Source organism: Puma concolor, chromosome B4 (genome assembly GCF_028749965.1).
Source record: "Puma concolor isolate L17-30 chromosome B4, mPumCon1.1.hap2, whole genome shotgun sequence".
In the NCBI taxonomy this organism is placed as follows: Eukaryota; Metazoa; Chordata; class Mammalia; order Carnivora; family Felidae; genus Puma; species Puma concolor.
Window position 1 is genome coordinate 34,760,301 of NC_141673.1, and position 16,300 is coordinate 34,776,600.

General features: G+C 33.9%; 1 protein-coding gene across 3 annotated transcripts in view; it reads right to left on the reverse strand.

The window, feature by feature from the left end:
* LRRIQ1 (leucine rich repeats and IQ motif containing 1) overlaps positions 1–14,972 on the reverse strand; it is a 230,869-nt gene extending 215,897 nt beyond the window's left edge. For all 3 annotated transcript variants that reach the window (XM_086712713.1, XM_086712712.1, XM_086712711.1), the window contains exons 1-6: positions 14,896–14,972; positions 9,801–9,941; positions 7,580–7,691; positions 3,400–3,491; positions 1,915–2,032; positions 649–872 (exon numbers count right to left, since the gene is read on the reverse strand). In XM_086712713.1, the coding sequence (XP_086568839.1) occupies positions 649–872; positions 1,915–2,032; positions 3,400–3,491; positions 7,580–7,691; positions 9,801–9,941 (687 nt within the window). In that variant the 5' untranslated portion in view covers positions 14,896–14,972. The remainder of the gene's footprint in view (positions 1–648; positions 873–1,914; positions 2,033–3,399; positions 3,492–7,579; positions 7,692–9,800; positions 9,942–14,895) is intronic.
* Between the last annotated feature and the right edge of the window lie 1,328 nt (positions 14,973–16,300).

The following is a 16,300-nucleotide window of genomic DNA, read 5'->3' on the forward strand; positions in this document are numbered from 1 at the left end:
ATATTAGACCACATAGCAAGGATATTTCATGATCAAGTAAATTATGTTGCCTTCTTCCATGATAAGAAGGGTATGAAAAAACAACAGTTTATGTTCTAAGTATCAGCCTTTCTAGGACAATCTTTGTAACTTCATAGACCCAGGGGACCCCCAAGATCCAAAGAAGCATCTGAAATTCCAATGAATTACAGTGAAAACTAATCAAGAAGTCCATAGTAAATCCTATTACCACAGTTAATTGCTTCAACTATCAGAAGTACTTAAAACCCACAGAATAGGGTGCCTGGATGGCTCAGTCAGTTAGGGTCTGACTCCTGCTCAGGACATGATCTCACAGATTATGAGTTCGAGCCCTGCATCGGGCTCCCTACTGTCAGCACAGAGCCCGCTTCAGATCCTCTGTTCCCCTCTCTCTGTACTCCTCCCCCACTCAGGCTCTCCCCACCCCCTATCCCTCTCTCTCAAAGATAAATATTAAAAAAATATTTTCTAATGTCATTTGGTCCAAAAAGTAAAATTCTATTTAAAAAAATACACAGAACATAGCTCAATCCACGCCATAATCCAAAACACCAGTACTATTCAGAAGTAGTTACTGATTCAAAAAATGTATGCAAAACAACAAAAATTAAAAAAAAAAATGCTTACCTTGAGAATATTCTCTAATTTCTTCTTTTCAACTTCAAACTGTTTCATCCAGCAATGTCTCTTTTCCTCTTCTTCTTCAAATTGCTTTTGTTCTCTATCCCTTTGAGCTTTGAGAGTTTCTTTCTCCTGGTCTTCCAGTTCTTTCTGTTTGTCTTGCCAAGCTTCAAAAGACTGCCTACATCTTTCTTCCACTTCACAGTATCCAAAATTTATATCAGTATCATCTGCATTCATGAAGAGAAACATTATTATTATTATTATTATTATTATTATTATTATATTATTATTATTATTAAAATAATGCCTTTCAGTGTGCCTGGGTAGCTCAGTCAGTTGATTTCAACTCATAATTTCAACTCAGGACATGATCTCAGAGTTGTGGGATTGAGGCCCACATTGGGCTCTGTGCTGGGCATGGAGCCTGCTTAAGATTCTCTCTCCTTCCCTCTTTCTGCCACTCCCAGCTCACACTCTCATTCTCTCAAAAAAGAAAAAAAAATCTAACCTCTCAAAACTGATTTAATGTAAAGTATAAGGGTAATTTTGAAATGACGAAATAATGTCAATGTATTACCAAAGTAAAAGAGACAATATGCAAAAAATACATTCTTAAATATACATAAAAATTCTATTGCAGTCATATATAAGGGAGTTCCATTTAAGTCAATTAAGAAATTACATAACTTGCCTTAAACTATATACCTAAAACTTAATGTAAAAACATAATATGTGTGTGTGTGCTGTACTTAAAAGATACTTAAGGAACATAGTTAAAGGACACTTAAAAATCCAAGGCTGAGTATATCTATTTCAGTCAGCTATATAGATGGAAAATTTTAAATATATTTAAATCAAGTTAATTTAAGAGGTATAAAAAACTATGAAAATATGGGGTCACCATGGTGGCTCGGTCGGTTAAGCATCTGACTTTGGCTCAGATCATGATCTCGTGGCTCATGACTTCAAGCTCTTTGTCAGGCTCTGTGCTGACAGCTCAGAGCCTGGAACCTGCTTCAGATTCTGTGTCTCCCTCTCTCTCTGCCCCTCCAGCTTGTGCTCTGTCTCTCTCTCTCACAAATAAATAAACATTAATTTTTTTAAAAACTATGAAAATATGAAATTAAATAAGTACAGTAAAGCATAATAATTTTCAAATATCAGGATTGTATTTTTCTAAATGTCAAAAGAAAACTCTTAATCGTTTTTCAGATAACTACAGTAAATCACATTAAAATTATCAAAACTATCATTCAGCATTTAGCCCACCTGACAAAACATGTTCATCTACAGGCAAATCATGAGGACCAGGCTCTGGAATAGAATCAGGACTGCTACAATGGGTTTTACTCCTCAGAAATTCTTCTTTTTCTATTTCAGATAACATCTAGGAGGTTAAAAAGAATGCCAATAATTAAAGAAAGAGTCAAGCAATCGCTTTAATAATGTATCAAGTATTTACATACACATATCTAGAACTTTATTTACTTTGAATCTCTCTCAAATACAACTCTATAGCACACTAAAAATGTTTTTCCCATGCAAACAGACTATATTTTGCCCTCCTTATTTTTTCAGAATTCTAAGCACTCTCTGATATTCATCCGCACTATTCAGTTAAACTGCTTGAAAATCTGGGAATGAATAAGTCATAGGAATAAAAGGTATAGCATTAGGAATGCAGTCGATGGTATACAGCCATTTATGGTAACAGACGGTAGCTACATTTGTGGTAAGCATAGCATGATGTGTGGAGATGTTTTATTACTCTGCTGTATACCTGAAGCTAATGTAATACTGTGTGTTAACTATACTCAAATGAAAACAAAGAAATTCCTTGAAAATTATTTCCAAATGTTTCTACTAATGTTTTCTTCCTAATATATTTCTATATTTCTCAATTAGAGTGATTGCTCACATATACAAACTGCTGATACATTCAGTACATTTAAAAAACAACTATTTGCTACTTTAACCTAAATTATGAAAAAGTCATAATATTGATGAATACTTTTCCATAATTAGACCTGCACCATATTCTAGCTGGTAAGATATAGGACATCTATTTCAATGAAGTAGCAGTATGATAATTCAAAATTAATATTTCAAGTTTGTTACCAAAAAAAGGGAGTCGAGACATATATATATAAGCAACTTTCAAATTACACTAAACATCATAGGGACCAGGAGTAGAGTTAGTAAAATTAGACATAGTTGGGTAAAATGAGAAGTAAAAGAGTCCAAAATGCTGAACCTGTAGAAGAAACTTTCTCAAATACATTTCTAGAGGTTTTAACCAAAAATGCTAGGCTCTCCTTTCATATTATTTCTTTAAGAATGTTTTTATTTTATCTTTTTTTTAACTAACATAAGATGTTCTATTTTTAAATTTTCCATAGGGTATTTAAAGTCTCTACTGTAACAGTACATTCCTAAGCAAGGTAATTAATATTATAGTCATTGTTTTCTTCCTTGGAGATTTTAGGGAAAAAATAATCACACAATATAGTTAAATTTCCAGGTACTGATGGTTCAAATCACTATTTCTAATATTTTTAAAGGTTGAAATTTGAGTTGTTGTCTATTACATGCCAGAGAAAAGCACAATACTAAATATTATTTGCTTAAAAATAATTAAATTTTTAATTTTTAATCAGTGAACTTTAAATGAGTGAACTAGCATCCTTTATAAGAGGGAAAGGTAAATTTCTAACTGTAATATTGAGTACTTTCAGTCAAATATTGATCATATACCTTTATTAATTGTTCCGGATTTTCTTTATGTTCAGTTGATAATTCTATCTTTAAATGCATATGATTATTAGAAACCACTCCATAACTATAGTCTAGAGAAAGAAAAAAATATTATAGCTTTAAATATTAGAGAGCAAGGCAAAACATGTTAAAATCTCAAACGCTTTCGTCATCCTTTAATCTCAAATTCTATCATAGTATATTCTTTTTATTTGTTTTGGGAGAGAGACAGACAGAGAGAGTACATGCACATGCGCATGAGTGTGGGAGAGGCAGGGTGAGGGGGAGAGAAAGAATCCCAAGCAGGCTCCATGCTGTCAATGCAGAGCCTGACACAGGGCTTGATCTTAAGAACGATGAGATCATGACCTGAGCAGAAAACAAGACTTAGATGCTTAACTGACGGAGTCATCCAGGAACCTCTATCAGTGACTCGATGATGAGTCACACAAAACAATAGGAAAATAATGAAAAATAAAGAACACAGGAAATCTGTAATCTTTGTCCTAAAAATAAAAGTAATAAATTTATAAAGCACTCTTTTGATCACCTTTCATATTTTATACTGAAGTTTATTTTCCATGTACACAGAATAATGCTGTTTTATACTGCAATGACGCCCTAATTAGAAATCAACAAAAGTTCAATTCTACCTGCCAAAAACTAGCAATATAAGCTTGCACAAGATATTAAAAATACTTTAATAAAATTACTAATTTAAAAGATTATAATTATTAATGTGAATGAAGTGAGCTTTCATTCCTGGTTTTATGTGTTTTTTGTTGAATTTTATTGTCCTGTTACCATTTGTGTAGATGTAGTTTTTTTTTTTTTTTTTTTTTTTTTGTCCTTATTCAGCTAATGTGTTCTATCCTGGGAACCTCTCCTACTAGTAAACTATTTTTTACAGATGACTGTTCTGCTGGTTAACTACCTCTTCACACCAGTTTTGTCCGATAGCATATATTGCCTTCAACACCTACTCACAGCCTTACCAGCATGATTTCCTATGTGAGAGGTTGAAAGCAAAAATAACATTCTACAGATTTCTTTGAAGCCAGGTTTCAGAGGGTGATTTAGATTCTGTGATATATTTAAGTCTTTATTTTCCTAAAAATATTACGTGTGAAGACTAAAGACTTCAGCTAACTGCATTCCTAATTAAGATCTAACTGTAAATGCATACAGAAATCTAAGCAAGAACTGCCTATTTAAGCTCAGTCAACCCACAGAACCATAAAAGATAATAACATATTGTTATTTTAAACCACTCAGTTTGTTTTGCAGCAATAAGTAACCAAAACATCGACTCTATGCATAAAAACAAACACACAAATACCCCCAAAACCTTTCTGCTTAAAGGAGCTAAAGTAGCTTCTGTCTACAAATGAGAGCCCTAAACAAAATATCTACATTCAAAAATGAAATTAGCCTCTGGCTTCTTTTGTATGTGTGTTATGCTTGTACAGATTTATATTTGAAATATGTAGCTTTTTATAAATGAAATATAATCTTCAGATTTGTTTATCCTTGTGGATTGTAAGAAATCAGTTGTAAAATCATACTGATTTCTTTTTTTCTTTTTTAAAATTATACTAATTTCTTTAATTTTTTTTAATGTTTATTTATTTTTGAGAGAGAGACACACACAGAGCGCAAGCAGGGGAGGAGCAGAGAGAGGGAGTCACAGTATCTGAAGCAGGCTCAAGGGTCTGATCTGTCAGCACACAGCCCAATGTGGGTCTCGAACTCACAAGTTTTGAGATCATAACCTGAGCTAAAGTCAGACACTTAACTGACTGAGCCACCCAGGTGCCCCAAAAATCATACTAATTTCTAATGACATTTGAGAAGGAAACCTTTTCCACCTTCTTGCCAGGTTATCATTTTAATCATGTTTTCCACCCTTTTCAAACAATTTTGATAATTTGAATTTTCTTGAAAAATTACTCTATCCTTTGATACTATCAAACTTATTTCATTAGAATGATACATAAGATCTCATAATTTTCTAAACCACTGCTACAACTGTAATTATATAACCTTTTATGTAACTAATTTTCTATGATTGCGTTTCCTTCTATTTTTTCTTAATTAGGCTATATAATTGCTAATATATTTATAATATACTTTCATTATATTTACTTCAGGAAATATAAATTTAAAAAAACATTAAAATTCCCTATAACTCAACTACAGATAGTCACTGCCAAAATTTGAAGCATCTACATATAGTAAGTATTTACATATGCACACAGGTTCTCAGGACAAAAATCTTGGGAGTCAATTTCCTCTCTTCCTTTCATTCCAATCCACCAATAAAACACCCATTTGGTTCTTTTTACCTTAAAAATGGTTTCTTGAATATGACTATTTTTCATCATTTCTACTCAAATCACTCTCATTTCTAACCACACTATTACAACAGTTTTGTAGTAGACTTTTGCTACCTCAAGTCATCTTTTCTACATAATCACCAGAATGATTCTCTCAAAATGTGTCAGATACTGTCACTCTTTACTCAAAAACCTTAGCATACAGAGAGTAGAATCCAAAGTCCAGACCATGACTTATAAGAGCCCTCTATGATCTGACACTTATATGATCTGTGCTTTGGCCTTTACACATCCTTCTTTCTGGAACACTGTCTCTCTAGATATCCACGTAGCTCACCTTCTCATTCACTGAGATGTCCATGTGGCTTACCTTTCAGTCATTGCTTAAATATTACTTTCTCAGAGAGGCCTTCCCTGACTTACCCTACCTAAAACGGCAACCTCCAAGCTCTATCCCCTATCTTAAAGTTTTTCCTTCATAGAAGTTATCATGATTAAAATATTACATATTTATTTATTTATAGTCTGTCTCCCCACACTGGAACATTAGAATAGGAAAGCAGGACCTTTGTCTATTTTGTTCTGTGTTATAGTCTTAGTAGCTAAAACAGATCATTTCACACAGCAATATTTGTTGAATGAATATCTATGAATATCCATATTGTAACTTACACTAATATTTTCATAAATAACACTGACTTTTATAACAATTTTAAACACTACATCATGAATATTTTTATGCTATTAAATATCATCTAAGCCATCTTTTTTAATGGGTGTAGTTGCACACATTAAGATCCTATTAAACACTTAGGCTGTTGCCATTTTTCATTATAAACTAAACCTTGATTAATTCTAATTAAATCTTTAATCATTCTATTATTCTTAGAATAATTTCAAGAAGTAAATTTGCTCAGCTGAATCAAATAAAACTTGTTAGCCTTCCGATATAAACTGTTTTTCTCCAAAAAGATGTATAAACTGATACTTCTAAAATATTCCTGCAACCAATTTTCTTTTCTTTAATGCAAAGTACAGATGATCCTTGATCAACATGGGAATTACAAGTGACAACCCCCCATGTAGTAAAAAATCTGCATATAGCTTTTGATCCCCCAAAACATAACTACCAATAGCCTACTGTAGACCAGAAAGCTTACCAATAACATAAAGTCTATTAACATATATTTTATATACTACGTGTATAATGTACTGTATTCTTACAACAAAGTAAGCTAGAGAAATTAAAATGTTATTAAGAAAATCATAAGGAAAAGAAAATCCATTTTATAATACTGTAAAAAATCTGTGCATAAATGACCCATGTAATTTGAACCAGCCTTGTTCAAGAACCAACTGTCACAGAGTCAGTTTAGCTTCAGACTTCGGCTCAGGTCATGATCTCGAGGTTCATGGGTTTGAGCATCAGACTCTGTATTGAGAGCATGGAGCCTCTGTATTGAGAGCATGGAGCCTAGAGCTTGCTTCAGATTCTGTGTCTCCCCGTCTCTCAGCCCCTCTCCCGCTCGTGTTCTGTCTCTCTCTCAAAAAAATAAACAAACATTAAAAATTTTTTAAAAAAGAATCAGCCGTAATACAATCTCTGGTTTTAATTAAGACTGGTAAAACAAACTGTTGGTGGCTACTATTTATTAGACATATAAGGAAAGTAATACAGGAAATATATTGAGTAAATAAAAATCTCGTATATTATATACTAGAGACAAATGCACATACATGTGTATAACAACAGATAAGAACTTGAAACAATATAATTTTCTAAATTATAAATCATTCCTGCTTACAGAAAACTTATCTGCCAAGCAGTTAAAAACTGTACTTACTTAAAACCTCTGTATCTTCCAAGTCCTGAAGAATGAGCTCTTCAACAGTTTTACTCTTATTCTTTATGATGTCAATACAGTGAAGAACTGACTCAGGTAACTCATCCACATCCTAAAATTTAAAAAACATGAAACCAATGGTTAAATTGTTTATTAAACCTATGAATCAAATATTTGATAAAAGTTTTGATACACCAAAAATTTGAGCAAAATATGTGAATGAGTTCAAACAAGTATATTGGTTAAAATTTGCTCTTCATTTTCAAGTGGTTATGAAGCACATCCATGATTCTGTTGGATTTCACATTTAAATGAAAAATTTCAGAATTTGTTTGTCTCATTTGAATATCATTACTATTATCATTATAATGTAAAAATATTAACTTTCCAAAAGTAGTATATACGTTATTTCAATCCTAATTGAAAATCAAAGTAGAACTGCTTTTTGAAATTTAACAAATGAGTTGTTTTTGTTTTTGTTTTTAGAAAAAGCTTAGTGGAGATTTCAAAGAGCAAAACAACTAAAGCAATTTTACCTATTTGATACTTAAAAAACTACAATAGGCCAAAACTAACAGAATAATGGAAAAGAATAGATAATCTTAGATAGAGCTAAACATATACAAAAGATAGGACAAATCAATTGAGAGGTCCCTTGGTGGCTCAGTCAGTTAAACATTCGACTCTGGATTTCAGCTCAAGTCATGATGTCATGGTTCATGAGTTCAAGCCCTGCATAGGGCTCTGTGCTGACAGCATGGAGCCTGCTTAAGATTCATTCTCATTTTCTCTCTCTGTCTCTCTGTCTCTCTGTCTCTCTCCTTCTCCCTCCCTTTCTGCCCCTCCCCTGCTCACATTCCTTCTCTCTCTCTCTCTCTCTCTCTCTCAAAATAAATAAATAAACTTAAAAAAAAAAAAAGCAGTTCAGGGGCACCTGGGTGGCTCAGTCGGTTGAGTGACCGACTTCGGCTCAGGTCATGATCTCAGGGCTCCAGAGTTTCAAGCCCCGCGTCAGGCTCTGCACTGAAAGCTCAGAGCCTGGAGCCTGCTTCATATTCTGGGTCTCCCTCTCTCTGCCCCTCTCTTGCTCATGCTGTCTCTCTCTGTCTCTCAAAAATAAATAAACATTAAAAAATATAATTATAAAAAAAGGCAGATCAATTGAGAAGAGGTAAATTATTTATCAAGTGATATTAATAATATTAACTAGGGGCGCCTGGGTGGCTCAGTCGGTTGAGCGTCCGACTTTGCTCAGGTCATGATCTCATGGTCCGTGAGTTCGAGCCCCGCATCGGGCTCTGTGCTGACAGCTCAGAGCCTGGAGCCTGCTTCAGATTCTGTGTCTCCCTCTCTCTCTGGCCCTCCCCCCGTTCATGCTCTGTCTCTCTCTGTTTCAAAAATAAATAAATGTTAAAAAAATTTTTTTTTAAATAAATAAATAATATTAACTAAATACATGCAGGAAAATTTCTAGCTAGATCTACATTTTATAACATAATTGAAAATAAATTCCCATTAGATTAAGGATTTTGATGTAAAAGAATTAATCTGTGAATAAATTTTCTAAGCATATAAACACTGGGGAAAATGCACAAATGAAAAGAAGATATATTTGATTTCCAAAAAAATAACTATTTCTATAGATCTAAAGAGTTTACATAAATTTTGTTTTTCATGTATATCTAATAACATTAAGACACTCATGAGGAAGTAAAAAAAAGCAGGATATAAATAATTATATGTATAATATAATCCCAATTTTGCAAAAAAACCCACACATATGCATATGAAATTATATGTGATTTCTATTTTCATTTTTATATTAAAATATCTAACAATACACATTGTTTAAAAGGGATCATAAGTTAAAACATTATATAACTATGTAAAACACACTGAGAAAAGTAATATTTCTCCTGAAAAGTTTACTCCACTTAAAAGGCTCCTAGGGGCGCCTGGGTGGCGCAGTCGGTTAAGCGTCCGACTTCAGCCAGGTCACGATCTCGCGGTCCGTGAGTTCGAGCCCCGCATCGGGCTCTGGGCTGATGGCTCGGAGCCTGGAGCCTGTTTCCGATTCTGTGTCTCCCTCTCTCTCTGCCCCTCCCCTGTTCATGCTCTGTCTCTCTCTGTCCCCAAAAAAATAAATAAACGTTGAAAAAAAAAATTTAAAAAAAAAAAAAAAAAAAAAAAGGCTCCTAAAAGTCCAGTATTTAACACTTACTGTATCACTATCAACACTCTGGGTTTCTGATTTTGAATCACTATCATCATCTTTTTCCAATGAAGAAATGCTGATTTTATCCAATTCAGCTTCTATTTCTTCTTCGAGCTTTGCTTCATCATCATTGTTGTTTTCCATCATCTTTCATAATAAAACACAAAACCATTTAAGGAGAATTGAGAGGTGCCTGGGTGGCTCAGTCAGTTAAGGGTCTGACTATTTCTGCTTAGGTCATGATCCCAGGGTTGTGGTATCGAGCCCTGCATTGGGCTTCTTGCTGACAGCATGAAGCCTGTTGGGATTCTCTCTCTCCCTCTCTCTCTGTCTCTCTGTCTCTCTCTCTGTCTCTCAAAATAAATAAATAATTTAAAAAAAGAATTGAAGTAGCTAAAATGAGTAAAAACTATGGGTTGTTTAATGTGTCATACCAATGTTCTATGTAAACATGTTTTCATCTAGGAAACTTTTATCATATCTTATTATGGTTGTACCATATGTTAGAAAACATTGTTTTCTCTCTCCATTAATTCATTATTTTTTTAATGTGTGACTACAAAATGATCAACTCTAATACTAATCTCTTAATTCTGTAAGGGAAAAGTCACGTGGAATGGACTGTCTTAGCTTCCTGAACCAAGAAACATCACAGTAAAATTCATCCTCATGGGTATAATTAAGGGAAAAATACCTCTGAACAGCTCGAATATACGAAGATTAGAATACTCAAAAGAGAACAACTCAAGTCTATACATGGGGCAATATATGGTTATTTTCTACTCATTAACTCATAGTTGTCAATTTTACTATAGATAGTCATCTGTTTTTAACAACAACAACATGTTATAATAATGGATAATATACGGATATCCATAATGGATAATGGATGTTATAATAATGGACAATATATGGATATCCATATGGATATATGGATAGTATATAAGATCAATACTTATTCTATTTAAATCTTTAATGATTATAATGGCTATGGATCAAGCAATACATTACAGTATATCTTCACATAATCATCACATCATCAACCAGCATTAGCTTCCACGTGTTGAGTATCTGTGACAAGCCAGGCACTAGAAGACACTTGTGTGATTAATAGTTATCAGAGTAAATTAACAGGATTAAGGTCATTATAGTCATTGTATTAATAAGAAAACCAAGGTTTGAAGAATTTACTTAACTGTGCATAGTCATTATGCTAATAAGCAATGGAAAAAGGAACCTAATTGAGAGATACAAAGCCAGGACTCTTCCCACTACAACATGTCCTACAAACTTAGTCAAGCTCTTCATCTGCGCAGCAATCTTTCTTAACATCTCTTAATCCAACAATCTTCAAATTTCAGATGATATGCCACAAAAACAGACACTCAAATCAATGGAACACAATAGAGAACCCAAAAATGGACCCACAAACATATGACCAACTAATCTTTGACAAAGCAGGAAAGAATATCCAATGGAATAAAGACAGTCTCTTCAGCAAGTGGTGCTGGGAAAACTGTACAAAAACATGCAGAAGAATGAACCTGGACCACTTTCTTACACCAGACACAAATTTCAGATGATAATTCATGAATCCAGAAATTAATTCAGTGGCTCTTGATCATAAAGTTTTAATGATGGAATAGGATAGGAAACATTAGGGTAGGTCATAAAAGAAACTATAAGTTAACTATATATGTTAAAGATAAAAATAGTTTTTAAAACTTTTGTTTCACTTGTAAATGGGTATATATGTATGCATGTGTACATGAGCTGCAGTGTAGTTGTGTATTTGTTTTACTGTGGGTCTTGGTTTAAGAAAAAAAAGTTTGAAAAATTCTGTACTAGTATTTTGTTTTCCAGACTATTCCAAACTTTAATTCTTTCCTCAGGTCCCTGGCCTTTCCAGTGCTGTGTTCTTGACTCTTCTTCCTTTCTTCCTTCTTTCTTTCCTTCCTTCTTTCCTTCCTTCCTTCCCTCCTCTTTTCCTTCTTTTACTCATCTCAAAATCAAGTTTTTGGGAGCCTACAAGGTACATTAACATCACTACTAGGGATAGAAATACATTGATTAAATAAGACAGTATCCTGTGTTCATAGTTTATGATCTAGTTAACAAAGAAAATGAAACATCCTCATTTTCCTATTTCTTTTCCTGAAATCTTTTCATATTCATCTTACTTGGAGAGGAACCCCTTCCTAATAAAGTATAATCTTGTACCTATGCTTTGAATCTGACAATTTCTCACATATTGAACTGTGTTCCATCCACTATTTTTTCTGTTTATTGCCTCGCCATACATTTTTATTCCACTTGCCTCTCTTCTACACATAAACACAATCAGTTCACTCCCATCCAAAAATCAAACAAACAACCTGTGCCTGCCTGTCCTATAGCTATACATATTACATATCTTTCTTTCACATACAAATGATTTAATTGGACTGATCTTCACTTATTGCCTATACTATTGGGCATTTATTCCAGAGAAATAAAAATTTATTTTCACACACTAAAACTTGTACATGAATGTTCACGATGGTTTTATTCATAATAGCCTCAAACTGGAAACAAGCAAAATGTCCCTCAGTAGATGAATGGTTAAACCAATTCTAGCACATCCATACCATTCAATACTACTCAGAAATAAAACGAATAGATTTTACTACACGTCACCATATTGATAAATCTCCTTGAATTTCTAGGGAACTATGTTGAGCAAAAGCCCAAACCAAAAGGTAACATACTATATGATTCCACTTAAGTAACATTTTGAAATGACAAAATTTTATAAGTGGAGGAAAGATTAGTGATTCCCAGGAGTAAGGGTGGAAGGAGTTGGAGGAAGGTGGCTATGGTCATGAAAGGGCAACATGAAAGATCCTTGTAGCACTGGAGCTGCTCAGTATCTTGATTGTAGTAATAGATAAGTGAGTATATTCAGATGATAAAAATTATATATCATACACACAAATGAGTACAAGGAAAACTGAGGAAAACTGAGTAAGATTAGCAGACTGTGTCAATATTAATATTCTGATATCAGACTATCATTACAAAATGTTACCACTGGGGACATCTGCGTGCCTCAATCAGTTAAGTGTCTAACTCTCGATTTCAGCTCAGGTCATGATCTCATGTTTCCTGAGTTCGAGCCCCGTGTCAGGCTCTGCTGACAGCACAGAGCCTGCTTGGGATTCTCTCTCTCCCTCTCTCTCTCTGCCCTTCTTTTGCTTGGGCACATGTTCGTTCTCTGTCTTTCTCTCTCTCTCTTTCAACATAAATAAAGAAACGTTTTAAAAAAAGTAAAATTTGTTTTAAAAATGTTACCATGAGGAGTGTACAAGGGATATTTCTGCATTATTTCTTAAAACTAGGTGTTAATCTACAATTATCTCAATAAAACATTGTAATTAAAAACTCCTAAATACTCACTAAGAAAACAGTTAAGTAGATTATGATGGATTCATAGAATGGAATACTATACAAGTCCTTTTAAAAATATGTATATTTACTATGCTCCTGTGGAAAGGTAACAAGGAAGAAATAATCGAAAAGAGGCACATGGCCAAAAAATATGTAAAGTAATATCTCTTTTGTGTAACTATACACACATTCACACATTTTTTTTAACACAGAAACTTTCTAGAAGAATTTGAGGAACTTTCAATTTACATTTCATACCTTTATGTTGAGTGATTTTTAAAATCATGAGTAGGTACTCCTTTTGTAATTCTAAAAGCTCATTTTAATATACTCAATTTTACCCATAATCTCCCTCCTCCAAAGGAAAACAAAACAAAAAACAGAACCAGTGTAAAATGCTGTCTTGTTATCAAACTCACTTAAAGTGCAATTCAAAATATTTGTTAGATGGAAAATTAGATTTAAAAAAAAAACATAGTTATAAAGCAGAATGCACAGGTACACAAAACTTTATGTAGAAAGAAAAGAAGTAGAATAGGGCAAAGGTAAGAGACTTTTCCATTATATGTCCCTCTCTGCTCATCTCCTGGACGTTTAGATCGGCCTGCCCAATTACATATCCAAGCACATACGTGATTTTAAATTGTCTAGTAGCAACTTTTTATTTTTTATTTTTATTTTTATTTTTTTTTCAACGTTTTTTTATTTATTTTTGGGACAGAGAGAGACAGAGCATGAATGGAGGAGGGGCAGAGAGAGAGGGAGACACAGAATCGGAAACAGGCTCCAGGCTCCGAGCCATCAGCCCAGAGCCCGACGCGGGGCTTGAACTCACGGACCGCGAGATCGTGACCTGGCTGAAGTCTGACGCTTAACCAACTGCGCCACCCAGGCGCCCCTAGTAGCAACTTTTTAAAAAGTAAAGAGAAACAGGTGAAATTAGTTTTAATAACATTTTATTTAACCCAATATATCTAAAATATTATTTCAACATGTAGTCAGTAAAAAAATTAATTATTAAGATCAATGTAAAAAGTTTATATTTTTGTTTTGTATGCTAATTCTTCAAAATGTGCTGGGTGTTTTACACCTACAGTCCATCTCAATTCAATTCAAGACCTTTCAAGCCCACAGCGGCCACTGGTGGTGACAGGATGGGACAGTGCAGCCTTAGATGTATCCCACTGTAAATGGGCTACAGTAAACTACTTAAAGCTGCCAAAGATGGGAAATCTTAAGGAACTCCACTTTCAACTATTGTTCTTCGACTATAAAGATAAGGGAGGGAAATCTACTTTAAAAGGCAACTACAAATTATGAAGGAAAAAAGGAAAGGAAAGGAAAGGAAAGGAAAGGAAAGGAAAGGAAAGGAAAGGAAAGGAAAGGAAAGGAAAGGAAAGGAAAGGAAAGGAAGGAAGGAGGAAGAAAGGAAGTGTCGTTTAGGGAGGGGGAAGAAAGGTAATTATAGAAATCTCCCTAGATCGTTACGGTGGATCTTCAAGTTTTGAGTGAGCCACGAAATCTCCAAAATCTAAGAGAGCCTAGACTCGCTCAGCCACCCCTTCAGCCCGCGGGCCCCACCGTTTGTCCTAAAGCCTGGCCTCGGCGGAGAGGAGCCCGCCTCCGTTTGCGCTCCCCGCTCCCACAGCTCTGTGTCGCCTCCCGCGCCACCTACCCCAGCTTTGAGGGGCTCCGGCTCACCCACGAGCGACTAAATCCCTCGGCTGGGTTGGAAGACAGCGCGCAGAGACTCCAAACAAAGCGTAACCACGACAACAACCAATCCCAAGGAAGATGGACCGGTCTTTTCTTACCGGTGCCCCAGTAGGACAAACTGTCTCCGCTCGAAATTGGAACGAAAGCTGCATCTCAGGAGTTGGACGAGGAACTTCACATTTTTTTCCAGGTAAGTTTTAACATTTAAATACTTTTAGAAAGTATTTAATAAAGAAACATTTTGTTACAATTAGCCAAGTGGAGGTAGCCTGACCTTTTAACTGTTTCTGATCTATATTTATTACTTCCATCTAGAGAATGTTCGTTTGTCCATGTATAAACTGGTCCTGCCACTAAACCTTAATCTTGAATAGTGATTTGTGGGGCGGGAAGTGTGGAAAAGAAGCCAATAAAGCCGTTGCTTTACACGACAGCAGTTTATTTTTAAAAGGAAAAGTAAATAAGTCAATTATCACTCAATGCCTATCAAAAACCTCTCAATGTATAGGGTGAAAATATTTAAAAATTCTTTTCTGGAATATGTTTTACTGTAAAATATTGACAGTGACACCCACTATTTTCATACAAAATTTTAAGCTTAAGTATATATCATGCTATTTAATTTTAACTTCAAAATTCATCTAAGTTTCTTTTTTTGTGGAGCAAATACATAGTGTACAAAATGTGAACTTTATTTTAGTTAATAACAGGTATTTCTGATTTTAATTTTTTTAAGTTTGCAAAGTATTAAATTCCAAGAGGAAGTGGCTAAGCATAATTGTAAAAGATATCTGACATACGATAAACTAAACGCAAACATTTCACTGAGGCTTTGAAAGAAAATAGACTATTTCCTGGTAACAACTAACATTGCATCAACACAAGAATGAATAATATACAATGAGAAGTAAGTAGATTTTTGATATTAAAAAACACAGTGCCTCACTCAAGAACGGTAATGATTTTGAAAAATAAACTACCTCTGGTTTCAAATCTAATTAATAGTTAGGATATTTTTTATTATCAAAATCCATGCTCAAGTGCCATTTTTTCTTTTGTTTTTAGTTTAGTTTTGTTGCAAATTTGCAGACTATTCAAATTCTTCATTGAAAACACTCAGGCTATCGAATCATATTGAAATTCACATGTAAAAATCTTAAGATTGGTTTTATTTGTAATTATGAAACTATTCACGCTTTTCTTAAAAAATATCAAATCCATTAGTAATCAATTAATTTCCAGAACTAATTTTAAATAGCTAACTTAGTAGTCAACTTATTTGAATGTAATGTCTAAATTGCTTTTTTTCTTAAATCTTACCCTGACAAACAAACTGATTAGCAAAAAAGAAAAATATTTAGAGT